This window comes from Acyrthosiphon pisum, chromosome A1, assembly GCF_005508785.2.
Source record: "Acyrthosiphon pisum isolate AL4f chromosome A1, pea_aphid_22Mar2018_4r6ur, whole genome shotgun sequence".
NCBI lineage: Eukaryota > Metazoa > Arthropoda > Insecta > Hemiptera > Aphididae > Acyrthosiphon > Acyrthosiphon pisum.
Window position 1 is genome coordinate 33542962 of NC_042494.1, and position 16342 is coordinate 33559303.

The 16342-nt window shown below is 25.7% G+C and overlaps 1 protein-coding gene across 1 annotated transcript in view; it reads left to right on the forward strand.

Moving 5' to 3' along the window:
• Window positions 1-16342, forward strand: part of LOC100572242 (pikachurin) — a 41718-nt gene that overhangs the window by 6510 nt on the left and 18866 nt on the right. Inside the window, exon 2 of the mRNA XM_003242943.4 lies at window positions 14173-14289. Coding sequence (XP_003242991.1) covers window positions 14173-14289 — 117 coding nt within the window. The remainder of the gene's footprint in view (window positions 1-14172; window positions 14290-16342) is intronic.

Here is a 16342-nt window from a genome sequence, read left to right on the forward strand (position 1 = left end):
GAAAAATATTTTGCTTTGGAATATAAAATTAAAACCTTATGTTGTCATTCAAAAAAGTAAAAAACTTAAAAAACTATAAGGATAAAAAATATTTAAAAATATAATTTCTTAAGAAAAATGTTGTTTTAAAAGCGACTTGAAACTATGTAAAAAAATATTTTCAAAAAATTTTACACTTTTTGAAATAATGAGTGTTGTTTGATAAAAAAATCACCCAGTATATTATTAAAATATTAAATAAACTTCATATCCACTGAGAAATTTAATTGCAAGAAAATAATTATCATATATATGTGAATATCTCATTTTGATATATTCCATGGGGCTCATATTTCGAGGAAGAAGTTTCACCAAACTCACCAATTTAACATCATTATAATTTAAGTGCATTAATTGTGTATTTAATATTGGTACTTCTCTATATTTAGGTACCTAAATCTCTTATTGCATAATTATAGTAATTGTTTTCGAAGATTATGTTTTATTTAAAAGTTCAAATTAAAATTAAATATGTAATTATAATTTATTATAGGTACCTCGGTACTTATATTATTTAGGAATGAATAAAAATACTGTGATATCCACTATTAATGAACTATTAACATTTTCGAATAAATTATTATTTTAATAACTAAAATAAATAGTGCTATTGTGTTATATTTAAAAATGTATTATAGTGAAAAAGTTTTTATTATTTGGAGTTTTTAACTATCATTTTGTGTTATTATTATTATTATATTAATTTTACATAAAAATACCTAAACAAAAAAGTTTAATTGTATTATTAATTTTACGATATTCAATTGGTTATGCAAGTTATTTGGTTATAGGTCTCACAGAAAAAGTGTAAATATAGATAAGATAATTTGACTTCACATAATTATCATCGCTTCAACATTTGTATCATATAGCAAAATTAGATTTATTCAACCATTTTTATTTACACAAAGCAAAAAAATAATTTTTTTATAAACATTATTTATACCTTCTACCATTAACCCTACAATTGGTTAATGGTCAGAATGTGTTATTTAGTGACTGTTAGGTTCAATACATTTAAATTATAATAGAAATGATTTATGAGAGGGTTCTAAAGTTTTTTTTACGAAATAGTTATGGGTAGGTAATTTATTATATATGAAAGTATTATTACGTTAGTTTGTTCATTTTATTTTAAAGTAAACAATGCTGTTTAATAACAGTCTATGCCGCACTAGTTATATACATTTTAAATTATTCATAAGGATTTACTTTTACATTTTATACTTAAATATTAGTATTTGACTATAATTCCCAAATACTCGACGTAGATTTTATTTAAATTAACTTATAACTAAACATTTATAATCTGGGGTCATTGGACAACCAAAAGATACTTGACAAATTTTCAAACAGAAAAAAAAATTATCTGGAATATTTACTGAATATAAAATAATATCCGATTTCTTTTAATATTCACATTTTATGTCAAATATATTTTTAGCATAGCCGGCAGCCACATAAGTACTTTTGCATATTCTAAATTCTTTTAATGTTTAAAATTGAATTATTTTATGATAATGCCTAACCTTCCTATACACTTATTTTTTATTCCGCAGAAAATAGTTCACTTCTGTCAGGTACCTAATATATTTTATACACGTATACGATTGTCCCATATTTTTTTAGACATGTCTCTTTCAAAACGTATAATATTGTTTTGGATAATGTTTGGATGAGGATAATATGGTTATACGTGCTATTGCGATCTCTGAATCCACCTCTACAATGAACATAGGGGCGGGGAAAAGTTGTATGTCCGGATAAAACGCCACACTCGAGCAACAGGTCCGTATAAATTATACACATTTAAAAAATTTGTAGGTGGTGAACAAGATAAGAGTATATAGTTGCAGGAGGGGGTTCGAGAAAATATGCCCTTAGAGGCGGCAGTTATACACGACTCGGGCAGAAGGTCGCCTGCAAACTTAGTGGTGTGTACTCAACGTATAATATATATATATATATATATATATGTATATACTCGACGCCCTTCCGCGGGTACTATCAACAGCGGCAAAGCGGTGGCGGTGGGTGGTAGAGGGCGGCGGCAGCAGCAGCGGCAACTTGTGTATTGATTAACAACAATTGCTCAGCGGCGCGGCGGCCGTTGAACGCGCTGAACACATATCTATTCACAGTTACGGTCGCCACCTTTGTCACCCTTGTGCCAATCTTCTTCGCCTGTACGTTTGCATGTGAAATATTGCCCAATATATTATGGTATATTATTATAATATGCGTATTTTATAATAATATAGTGTTGGTAGTTGGTACACATCTTTGTTTCACTTGTTTGTTTTGAACATCAGTCTTGAAATTATTTTATTTGAGGAGAAGGAAAACACAATATTATTATTGATGGAAAATGCACTGCCGCCGGTCGTTTATTATACGACGTCTACCGATTTACTGCAGGGGACGATATGATACCGATTTACGGAGAACGATGCAGAGCCCCTTTGGGCCCCAGAGGAGGGGGAGGGAATAATTGAATTCGATTGGTTACTGACAACGGTGGTAGCGGTAGATGGAACGCGATAAAGAAGATATATAAGTTAGAGGTTTTGGCCGTGGCTGGGGACAAAAAGATTTTAATGAAAATGGATTTGGTCCAAAAGCGTTTAATTGCCGTCATCGTTGCCACCGCCGTTATTTTACGATCTTTCAATTTGAACTCATTTGTTTGTACGAGTTGAAGACTAGTGCCAAGACACACGTTTTGTCGTCCATTGAATTATTCAAAACTCACAGAGAATAAATCTCCATGTCTCAAATTTTGGAAAAAATAATGTGTATCCTATTTTTGATTTTCTTGGTTATATTTCTTTAAAAATATATTTCTCGTTTAATTTCACGATATAACACGCGTTTCTGCTATTAATTTACTATTAATTTATTTTTCACTATTGTGAATTTTGACTGAATGTACCTATAGACTATAGAACGATTAGATCCTAAAAAAATTAAATATGTAAATAATATTTGAATTAAATATATCGTAAACCTAATACTTAGATTGTACCTATTCTTTTTCCGCCTACATCAAAACTCATTATCCTAATTAGGAAGTTAGAGTACAATTCACGGAATTAAGTAACTCACAGTACTCTTATTTTATTATTTAATAATTTGTGACTTTACTATTTTTGAATTGAATTTATAATACTTGACATAAGTACATAACACATAAAATTATTTGCATTGTACATACACTTTGATTTACTATTATAATACCTAAACTAACCTAATGACTAAATTAAAAGTCAATGAAAACACATGTACGCTGTACGCAGTGGTGCTATCGTAGGGGGTGGGGGGTAAGTGTAAGAACAGTTATTAAATAAATGGTTTTTTAAAGCTAAAATTATTAATTTTCAAAGTGTATAGTAGGTTATAATGTTATGATCATAGATAATATATACAACAACTAGATAGCCGTCTTTATACTACAGTTTTGACCAATGTTGAAGTCGGCCGCCATTTATAAAGCAGGTAATGTTTACATTTATTTTTCATTTACTGTGATAATATTATTTTGTAAACATTGTCTGCTTTGTAAATAACGGCCGACTTCGATGATAAAAAAAGATACAGCTATCTAGTTGTTGTATATTATATAACTATATATCTATGGCCTATAAACTTAATTTATAGGTCTATGTCTATGATTTATATAGTTATAATATCTAACGAATGACCATTGTATAGTTATAATCATTCATATTTAACAACTTTCAATCATTTCTCAATATATTGTATTCAACAGTCTTTTTATAAATAGTTTTTTCATCTGTTTTATTTTTTGAAAAATTTTAATTTATAACTTTAAATATTTCTATTTGATGTATTACTGATTACCGTAAGACGATCGACGTTTAATACAGGAATGCTATGTATTCAGAATTTGTTTAAGCATATGTTTCAGTCAAGTGTTCTCGGTATTCAAACAACAGTACATTATAAGACAATAGTGAATATATTTCGTATTTTATGTTTGATATTCTTAATAGAATTCGAAAAAAGTTTTCAAGTACTTATTTTGAATACCTATTCACTTTCAAACCGTATTTTACTTATTTATACCCAAGTTTGTTCTTACTTAGAGAAAAGGAGATATGCTAATATTTAGATGTATTATCATGCACGAATATTAAATCATCCCAAATAATCTATTAGTCATCTATTAGTTAATTTCATTGTCTAAACATATTGTCACAATGAGTAGGATGAGTAGGTATTATGCTCTATTAATCATACAAAATAATTCGTTATTACGTATTATTAAAATGTTATTTGAGTATTCATTTTATTAATTTATTAGCATAAAACCATAAAATAATAAATCAATAAAATACATTCTTTGGATTATTACCTCGACTATTATGGTATTTGAGTATAGAAACTGTACAGTATGACGTATGTACATTATTTTGGAATAAAAATAAATTATTTATTTGTATTAATTTTTTACTGAGTACCTAATGAATAATTAAATTTTTAAAAACTATCATTATTATTCAGAAACTACCTCTACAAAAGGAAATGAAATAAATAATAATACTAAATAAGTTATCGACTAAAGACGAAATAAGATTTATGCCCCGGTTTAAACAAGTATATCCTTTAGTAACCTACATGTTTAAAATTAAAATTTTGAATCGGACAAGATATAGAGATAGAGCGGTGAGTTCCACTCAACTCGATGCAAGCGAAATATGATATGTATTATTACTATACATTTTAATGCAATTCAAATGATATATTATCATTTCGTATTTACATTCGAAAGAACAATGATAATCGGTGCTCGTGCTCGTATTCTGTTTATGCGGCACTTTATAAACTTAAAGCGATCTTAAAATATATCTTTAAAAAAATATATATAATATGTATATTGAGTATATGATATAATCAATATAATATGAATGATATTATATTAAAATCGTTATCTTCTAAAACTATAAAGAACAACAAATGTTCATGTATTTAATAATTAATAATATGCAAGCTTAAGAAGATGTCACCCGCATGAGTAATTTTATTGTACTGTAATTTTATTTTACTGTCTCAATTAACCCTATATCTTCATTGATTTCTTCAATAATTTTTATTTAACTAAGAAATTAATTTAGTTAAATATAAGTATTGTACTATTGTAGTGTAATATAATGTATACATTTTGTTTGACTACATTCTTCCACAGTTCAACTTAACGTAGGTATGTAAAATAGAAAATCGTATTGAAAATATGAATTTTTACTTTAACAAAAAATTATACAGTTTTTTCCGTGTTGATGAGGAATCAATAAATCAAAAAAAAGTATGATACCCTGATATCCCCTTGCCGTGATTACGTCCCTTAATGACGTCGCACATGACGTCCTCTTTATTAAAGATGGATTCATTAAACGTTTTTTCTATAAAAACTGTAACTTCATATACAAGGTGATTCTTTTATCATGAAACACTCATTATATCAAAAAGTATTAATGTTTTTGAAAATATTTTTTACATAGTTTCAAGTAGCTATAAAAACAACGTTTTTATTAAAAAATCATATTTTTAAATATTTTTTATCCTTATACATTTTTAAGTTTTTTACTTTTTTGAATGACAACATAGATTTTTAATTTCATAATCCAAAGCAGAATATTTTTCTAAGTAATATTTTGATACATAAAAATCGGGTTTAGGACGAGTATTTTAAAGTTTGGCAAGCGGAGTAGTGGACAAACATTTTGCGGGGTAACCCCGTACCACTCCACTCCGCCAATCTAAACTTTAAATACCTATAACTCATAAACTACTCGCCCTAAATTCGATTTTTATGAATCAAAATACTTAGAAAAATATACTGCTTTGGAATATGAAATCAAAACTCTGTTGTCATTCAAAAAAGTAACAAACTTAAAAAAGTATAAGGATAAAAATATTTAAAAATATTATTTTTTAATAAAAACTTTGTTTTTTTAACAACTTGAAACTATGTAAAAAAATATTTTCGAAAACATTAATACTTTTTGAAATAACGAGTGTTTCATGATAAAAGAATCACTCTGTATATGATAAGTTACTTTGATTATTATTTTACAAATTTCAACGAAATTACCAAAACAAGTAGGAAACTCATGACTTAAGACTTTGGTTAAAAGTGATTATACCATAAAATTAATGTAATTTACGTTTAAAAAAAATATAATTGTTTGCAATCTTCTGAAAAATTAAACTTATTGTTTTTAAAATGAATTTCTCCTAGACAGGTACTTACAATTTGTTTAAATTCCTTATTCATATATAAGGCTATAATTTATATATAATATATACAATTATTGCCCTGAACTAAAATTTGATGGATACAAAATTCAAAACAATAACATAATATCTTAAAATTATACATTATACTAAAATACATTATACATTATTCGCTTTAGTCAGAATCAACAATTGGAATTCATTTAACCATATAAATCTTATACTGACAATGATATTAAACACTCAGTATACCTAAAATAACATATTTTGTCTTTGATAACCGATTATATTAGTTTATATAAATTATTATCATTGTGGATGTTACAGCTGTGCTTACAATAAATAATGTATTGTTAACAGTTGGTACATCAATTATTACCCTTTGAAACTATTGCTAACTCACGGTTTTAATTTTGCCCCAGGGCCCAAATAACTGCATACATTTATTAAATACCAATTCTACGATACACTGTTAAATAAAAACGAATTAATTAAATTATTAGTATCGGTATTTGCGTACATACACTATTAATACTCTCTAGTGTAAATATAAAAACAAAAACTATACATTTTTATATAGATCAATATTTAATAATTAATAACTAATACTTGTGATATTGATAACCGATATATTATGTGCCTTAAGTCATAACAATTAATTTTAAAGATACAGCTCCTAGGTTTTTAACACTGTCTCGTCTCCTTTCACTGACCTATACTTTGTAGATCGAAATAAGTAAGAACGAGTGTAAGTAAATTCATCAGCTTATACAAATTAATGAGGAAATTTAATCCCGACCTTATTTTATTCTACTAACTTAAAATAAAATGTCCTATCAAAATTGTAATCACATAAAAGTTTTGGAGCACTCTTAAACTGTTTCTATTAAAGTAAAACTATATCGAAATTTAAAATAATACAAAATTATAATATACATTTTTACTTTTATCAAAATTAGTTTAGAAAATAATCTGAAAATAAATAAAGTTATTGTTTTTAACTTCAATATTTTTTGTAATATATACAACAATTCATACATTTTGAGTTATGAATACTTTCGAAGTGTGAAAACTTAGTTCTATACGACTATACAATTTAAGAATACCACATTCAATATCACTTTTAATTTAACCACTAAAAAGATGTACCATTATTGAGTTATTTAGTGTTCAGCTAATTGTCAAAGCAAGAGATCCATATTTACTTTATGGCAGTACCTATACTTATTTTAATTTTTTCAATTAATCACTTAAGTCAAAATTCAAGACGGCCCTATTTCGATTTGTGGCGTTCTTGCACTAAGTAAAAACTAGTTATCGTTCGACATGTAAAGTGCAAGACAGTAATATTTAAAGTTGTGGCGGTATTGCATTTTATAGTTTGTGATATTGCAGCCACAATATGAAATTCAATACTGTCATATTTAAGTACCTATATGACTAATGGCCGTCTTAAAATTAAATTATGTATGCAATACAGCCACATCTCAAAGTATGGAAGACAAAGTTTTGCATTTATTTATATGGGATTAATGTAACATTAATTTTAATCTAATTAAAATAAATTAATGCTTTTTTAAAATTATTTATATATTTGGATTAAACGACATGGATCTATGGCATTTTTGTACAAGCTTAAGTGAGGTCGAAGTGTTAAGTGTCAATAGGAGTGACAGCTTTAGGCGTGGCCTTATTGGTTTGTACATTGAAGGAGGAGTATCGGGAAGTTTGCCAGATTTTGGTATAACTATTTGAATTCAAAACTTCCAGTTGTAACATTCAAAATATGCTAGAGGAATTATTCCATTAAATGTAATAATCAAATGTGACAAGTATCAAAGTTTTTTGGGAAGGTGTTTGGCGTCTTCAACTGTTATAAGATCTAATCCTGGAGAGTTTACTTTGGGGAATGTAGAGATACCGACAAAGTTGAACTTTAGACGGAGAAAAGAAGGTGGTGAAACGAATGGTAACAAATAACAACTATTTAAAATTTAATAATTTTCATAATCTAAATTATTATCACCTACTTATAATCATTATAATGTATCATTAACACAATTTTATTAGCTTTGCAACAGTACGATAACAGTATTGATTTTCATAATTTTTGGATTGTATAGATTAGCTATCCTATTATAGTGATTGCGCGATGAGCATTAGTTTCATTTCTGTTGCTTCAGAGTAAGATAATGTATAAGGTACCTTGTTATTATTTCAATTAAAATATTGTCCGTTTCGTGTACAGAAATATTGAAAGACATTAACGTATGGGAAATGTATAAATGGATTTGTTAAGCAAATATTATTTTAAAGGTAAAATAATAGTCATAATTGAAATAAAATCATTTATTTTGAAATGTCTATAAAAATATTATTGTATTAATAATAGTGAATAATTGTAAATGTTTTACTGCAACTTAAAACAATAATGTAAAATACAGATTTAACTGGTTAGTAGGAATAATAAATTGAAGTATTAAATATAAAGAATAAAAATCATAAAAATAGCAACAATAATAACAATAATTATTGTAATAGTAATAAAACTGGATAATAAAATAATATTACGTATTATTGTTAGATTATATTAGATTCGTGTTTTTGTCTCATGTTTCAAGACTACAATCAAACCGCGTATGAGTGACTATGCTATAAGTTGGCTATACATTTACGTCGGGATATAATATGACCACGGGTGGACGAGCTATAGAATATACAGTATACTTCCATCCCATATAGTCATATCACTATTTTATTATATAGAATTAAAAGAAACCTCCATTCAATTTGAACTCAAATATTTCATATAAGACATGAACTTGTTTGCCAACAAAATAAATGTAAGCTGAATTATATTTATTTGCTTTTCTTTGGTCATGTTCCGATGTGAAGGACGTTACATTATTTTTATACTTTCAAAGAGGATCGATCGTCCATGTGAGCAGGTACACGCGGCGCTTAACGAGCGACCAATGACATGTTAGGGCGTGTAAATAGTAGTTATACAACAGTAGGTACAATACGATTTTTCAGATATAAAATTAAAATGTCATTCGTCTGAATTTTATTCAATAATACTCCGATTAATAAAATTTCCAATTTTTTTTCCACATAAAATACCTAGATAATAAATACAGTAGAAAACGTTTAATATACCTTCATCATCGTTTAACACGCCATATCGGTATTGATAATACCAATACAATTTTAAGTCCCAGCTGTATTTCCTTTGTTTATTGTGTATCTTTTTGTACAAGTGTACATTGTACAACGTATTGGTTAATACGACCAAACTGCGTAGGTACTAGGTAGTCCCTTTAATTTTCATAAAGCAATTTCTACAGTTGTTTTTTTTGGTTTTTTATAAATGTGTGTAAATAATATACTTATTTTAGTATACATTTCAAATTATCCATTTAATATATAAAAAATAAAATATAGGAAAATCTGATAGTCAATAATGCATTGTGAAGTGATAAAAAGTTATTTGTCTATACATGTGTTCACTCTTTGCGAAGAAATATAGTTTTAACCGACAATTAGTTAATACAATTATACATATATCATTATTTTGAAATTATTAAGAATTAGTAACATTTTTTGCGTATTAAATAATAAATAGGTACCTATATAGATTTTGTATTTTAATTTTAGAATCTGAACGAGGTGATGTATTGATTTAACAATGAAGTATGTCTTTTTTGTGTCTGTTTACACGTTCTATAGTAGATCCAATCTCAACTTCGAGGACAGTTTGTACTTTGTATAGTAAAAAATTAAATCTAACTGATACTTTTGGGAAGTTAAATAAAAAAAATTCTCATTACTTTTCAAAATATTTAGGGAAAACAGGGATTTTTACACAAAATCAGTATTTGTCAAAATTTTTTAAACTTTTTACAATAATTTGAAAATAAACCACTTAACAGACATTGCATTTTCACTAAATACGCATATTAGCATTGAACAGACATGGGATAATTCTCAATATATTTAAGATCTTTTTGGACTATTTGTGAATGTTATATTTTTTTTGATTTATGTTTGATAACATTTTTATTATTAGGTAAAAATAACTAGTAAATTTAATATTAGATTGCTCATAAGTTGTTCTTATCACATTTTAAAAATATCAAAAATAAAAAACACAATTTTTTTTATAATATTTAAAATTTTAAATGTATGCAAAACATAGGTATTAGTCTAAAAATTAAAAATAATTTTAAAATTCATCTGGTATTTAATTAAATAACATAAACTTTAAAATTGTAGTGTTAAGCCATATCTATTTTTTATTTTTAGCCAAATATTATGTTATTTCATATTTTTGGAATTTTTAGTTTTCTTAAGCTTAGTCAAAAATCTTGAAAATGTAATACAAGTCTCCACATAAGTTGTGCTTATTAAAATTCAAAAAAATTCAATAATATATACATGATTTTTTATAGACATTTAAGTTAAAATTTCGACATTATTAGACATTATTAGATATTTAGAAAAAATAATATACATTTTAGTTATTCTGCTGAAATTTAAAAATATTATTCACGTATACTCTTAAAACTTTACATAACATATTTTTATATTTAACTATCACAATGTCATTTTCATAAATACATACTTTTTTAATAATTAATAATAGGTATAGCAAATGCTAGGTTTACGGCAAAAAAGAATTCGACCGATACCCATTACTTAGTAAAATAAATTACTATAATACAATATATAGTACCAATATACTTAGTAATTATGGCTGATAGACTGTCCCTGTATCATTGAATTAAAATTAAACACATACATTACACTATAACAGCGAATTACTCAATAACTAGGTACACACGAGTACACGACACCTATAGGTTAGAAAATTACTGCTGAAAATTACCTACTTGTTAATAAAAAAATTAATGACTCTAAACAGCTGTAATAACTAATAAGTGGTTTTCTGTAGGTCGGCAAAAAAATACAATACTATATAACCCCTAACCTCCCCCCTGAGCACGCCACTGTTCCTATAAGTATTAACACTTTTCAGCTATCTGTCTGTGCTAGTATGTATCTAATGTGTAAAGTGTAAAAGTTGACCAGCCCCCCCCCCTCCAAAAAAAAAAAGAATCCTGGCTATGCCACTGTCATATCTACTATTTATTTTTGAATTTTAAATTATGTACAAAAAATATCTTATACAATAAAGATGACAACTTATTTTAAATATATAAATTAAGTTAGTTTAATCATAATAAAGTACTTAATTATACTAGGCTGATTCAATTTTCTATGTAGTTGAAAAAAGTGGAATTTTTAAACACATATTTTTACTTAAAACATTTTTTTGGAAGATTATAATTTAAATAAACAATTCACCTATATGAATCTGACGCTTTTTGTTTACGTAAAAATAATAGTTAATCCTGAAGAGAAAAGGCTTATCCCACTAGATTTAAAACCAAAAAAGGGAATTAAATAAAGCAGTATAAATGGTTACACGCATTAACTGAAATGCATGTGATATTTTTGAGATTTTCGTTGGATCAGCGTAGGAAGGTACATAAATGATAAATTGATACCTATATTTTTAAAATTCGTTCTATGATAATTGATAGTAAAACATAACATTTATAAAAATAATAACACGTTTTATAAAAACGTATGTACAATTTGCGATTCTTTATTTTGAATATGATGTATTCTTTTATTGCCAGATTGCTATTATAATATTTATATTCCACAAAACATATAATTACATTATTATATTATTCAGTTAACTATACGCATGTTACGTCAAGATAGGTGCCTATAAATTTATAACGTCGTATAATATTTTAGTTAAAAATGAAGTTTTAAAAAATATGTGTTAAATTTTCAACACTCATAATTTATAATTGTTTGCTAAAAAAACTACGACAGAGGGTCTTAAGTACATTATGTATCTCTTTATGTAATACTTTTAAACTTTCTCATTTTTATTTTTTTTTATTTCAAATATTCATGGCTTTTGCTTCGCATATATTACCAGATGAAAAATATATAAAAATGAATTCCTTTATTTATGGTTCAACGTTGATTATATTTTAACGTAATAATAATGTTCGCATTTTTATCGATTTGGTGAGCTTTCAAAACATATATAAATTCTAGGATAAAAACTAAAAAGTAAATGGGAATTATGAAAAATATTTAATAGCTCTTACTGTTTGTCATACATTTTAAAAAATATATTAATTAAAATAAAATATTATTTTAAGTTTATTATAACTCTTTTAATAGATGTAGGTATACCTAACTATATTTGTTGTGAAGTTTAACAATGATTAAACTTTTACTTGTTAAGTTGTTGTAAAATACCAGTTTATTTTATAAGATTATTGTCAACTTATAATCATATATATTTATGAAATAGTACCAATTATTTTTAAGTTTTATTAATTTATTAAAATATACGACTGATTTAGCAGTAGTAGTATATTAAATATCAAATTATTATAAGACAATATAAAATAAACCTAGCCCGTTTATCGGTATTAAAATTTTAGAAAATTGTATGTATCTACTATTTACATTCTACCTAAATACATATTTTTGAAATATCCTGAAGTTATAAAATTTCGGCCAAACTCTCATGAGTCATGACCAGCCTATATATGTTAAGCGGCCCACCGAGATTTTAGTATTTTAATTGTTAATAACTCAAAACTGTAATCATAGGTATATTGTAAATAATGATATTATAATTAATAAATATTGTATGAAAATATAATATAATTGTATCGGTTGAATAAATAATTACTAGTATCATATTTTGATATTGTATTCAACATTTATTGGTTTGTTGGTTGCTTGGTTCTATGAAGATTAAGGTTATAATTGGGTTTACATACATACAGGTATAATATGTATACTCGTATACTGTATACGTTTTTATTTTCAACTTTTGCTGATTAAATGTAAAAATATATAACAATTGGCTTGTGCAGATATTCATTTGAAATAAATTACTTTTTCTTATAAACTTTATAATTGTTGTATAAAACCTAAACCAGAGAATAATATTACTTTTTTTTAAAATTACATAATAATATTAACAATAATAAGTTGAGCACTTCTTTAAATTGTATGAATAAAATAATAAATATACGATAATTTCTGAAAAATAATTCACCGATTGTTTTTTATTCTTTAAATTTAATTTAGATTCTTCGTATAGTATTTTAATGGTTTAATATTTTTTACGCTTACTCCTTTACGATATCTTTTGTTTATTTTTTAGATACCTAAGCTAAGCTTAGCTTGGAAAAGTTTTTTTTAAAGCTATGATTTATCATTGCTTTCAACTATGATGATACCTACCCTAGTAGCTTGCTGCATTTGCAGACTTCTGAATTTCATATTTTTATTTAAGGAATTCATTATTTAAAAAGTGTTTTTTTTTTTAACAAAACGAGTTTTGTATGTTTCTAAATTGAATTTTGAGGATTTTGATGACTATAATCAAACAAAATGTTATCTAAATTTATGTTAGAAAAAAAAGATTGACTTTACGCAGAACATTTTTTTTCGGGGAATAAGTACAAAATAAATATTTTTACTACTTTGAAAATGAGTATTCACCGGTACCAACTAAATAAGTTTAATAAAAAGTTAATGTAAATCGATATTTATATTTTAAAGTAATTTCAATGGTATAATAAAATTTCCCGTCTAACGATTATTGCAATTATGCTTATATATCTAGAAAAAAAATGTTCGTCGTTTCTACATTAAATTTTATGTTCAATGAGCTTACGTTAAACAATTTTAAAATGTATAATATATTATCTATGTAAGTTGACTAACCTTATAGAATATATTAAACATTTTTCTTTTTTCTTTTCTTAGGACGTTGTGGGCACGATAGTCCATGTGAACAATTATGCTACGAGCTCCATGACGGCATGTTCGAATGCGATTGCAAAACAGGATTTGCATTACATGAAGATGGTTATACTTGCACAAGTATGCTTAATTAGTCCAAAAATTAATAATGTACACAATAAATATCTCAATCACGTTAACTAACAATATAATACCACGATCTAAATTCTTACTTTTCATCTTACACAACAGTACATAATAAGTAATATTATATTATCTGGAACCGAACTAGTCCCACACAAAATATCTTGCCCTATTTTTCGTCTTACGAGTACATTATTGCACCCTAATATAATACATTATATAGGTTCTACTCTCAACCAACTTCCTGATTAAACTTTAAGACTTAACTATTTAAATAAGTGATTAAACTTTTAAAATATAAAAATAAAATAGCTATTTTATTACCTAATGTAAGCTTTGGTATGTCGTCTATTCTAGATTTTTTAAGAAACATAAAAACAAATAGTTTAATGACACTAAAAACTGCTATAAACTAAATCAATTCTGTGGCTTTCGAGTACAGTAATAATTATTCAAAATTATATCTCAAATACTGTCTAACTATGCAAAAAGATAATGGTGGAGACAAAAATGGCGAGACCCTATGTTCTAACCAATAAACAAATAACTTATTTGTATAATATTTCAAATAACGATTTAATAATTATTTACAAAAAGTTACTTATGTCTACTAGATATATATGATTAAAATGATAATATTTTGTAATGTAACATAACATACAATTGTGTTTAATGTAAATTCTTATATTCATCAAAATAAAGATTACATTCTGTGTCATATTTTATCAAACATGATATTGTTCATATTCGTGAGCTATAAGAGTTTTATTTTACAAGGAACCTTACAAAAAAAAAATCTCTTGTTATTAATGTTTAACGTCTGTAACAAAAAGTATTTCCGGACACAAAAACATGGTACTCTGAAAAAAATCGTTATATGCCTTAGCAACAACAAAATACTTTCTTTATTTTTTTATAATAAATACAATTGTCGTCGAAATAAAAATGTTTTCTGAGGGAAAAATCATCTTGACACTTCCCATAGGTACCTACAACTAGTTTTAATTATTTTCAATCAAATAAAACTTGTTGCGTATAAAATATTCCTTAACAAAAATATTACTTTACCAAAAACAAACTTAAATATTATACTAATATTTTTAATTTAACAATTTTAATTATGATAGGTTAACCGTTAACCTAGTTAAATATTTTCATTAGATTATTTTTATTAACTTTACAATATATAATAAAAGGTTAATATAATTTAAATGTTTACATTAATTATTAATTATTATATATTGTAATATGTACACTTCTCTCTCATAACCTACTAATCCTTTCATTAAACAGTCTGAGCCAAATGTTTATTATTTGCTGGGATATTTTATATACCTAATGCATTTACTCTTTTTCCTTTAGTCATTATTTTATTATTAATTTCCTTTAGTTTGTTCTCTATTTTCAATTTACAAATTTACAAACAGTGATTAATAACCTCTTCATCATATACTTTCTCTCTCTTCCTATAAGCACATTCCAACGATCAACATAGTTCAAAAGAAGAAATAAATAAATTTATTACTTTTATGTGGAAATGCAAATTCAAAAGATTGCTAAGTATTAAATTATTTAAAATGTGAATATTATTCAAATTAGGTCTTGCTCCGTATTTTATCTTTTGTCTTGTATTTAAAAATGGACTAAAAATTATTTTATTTACAAATTAGTTATACAATTATAGAGAAATAAAAAAACCTATACACTTCTCGTTTAAACTATTTTTATTTATAGCGAGTTTGAGAATATGCATTACCAATTGTATATAAAAATATAATACCAACAACTATAAAAGTGCTTATATATATTGGAATTTTAATATGGTTATTGTAAGGCCACTTAAGTGGTTGTATTTTAAATCAATAAAAAAAATTCTGTATTTAAAAAATAACTTTTGGGTTGAACTTGGTAAGAACTTGCTAAGAATGTCCAAATTTTTGTTGGAATTGAGATCGCTTACATTGTTTTAAATTTCAATTGCTTGATTAGCAAGTAATTTATTTTTAATATGGATAATTCGATCATCACCTACACTTTTAAAACAAGTATG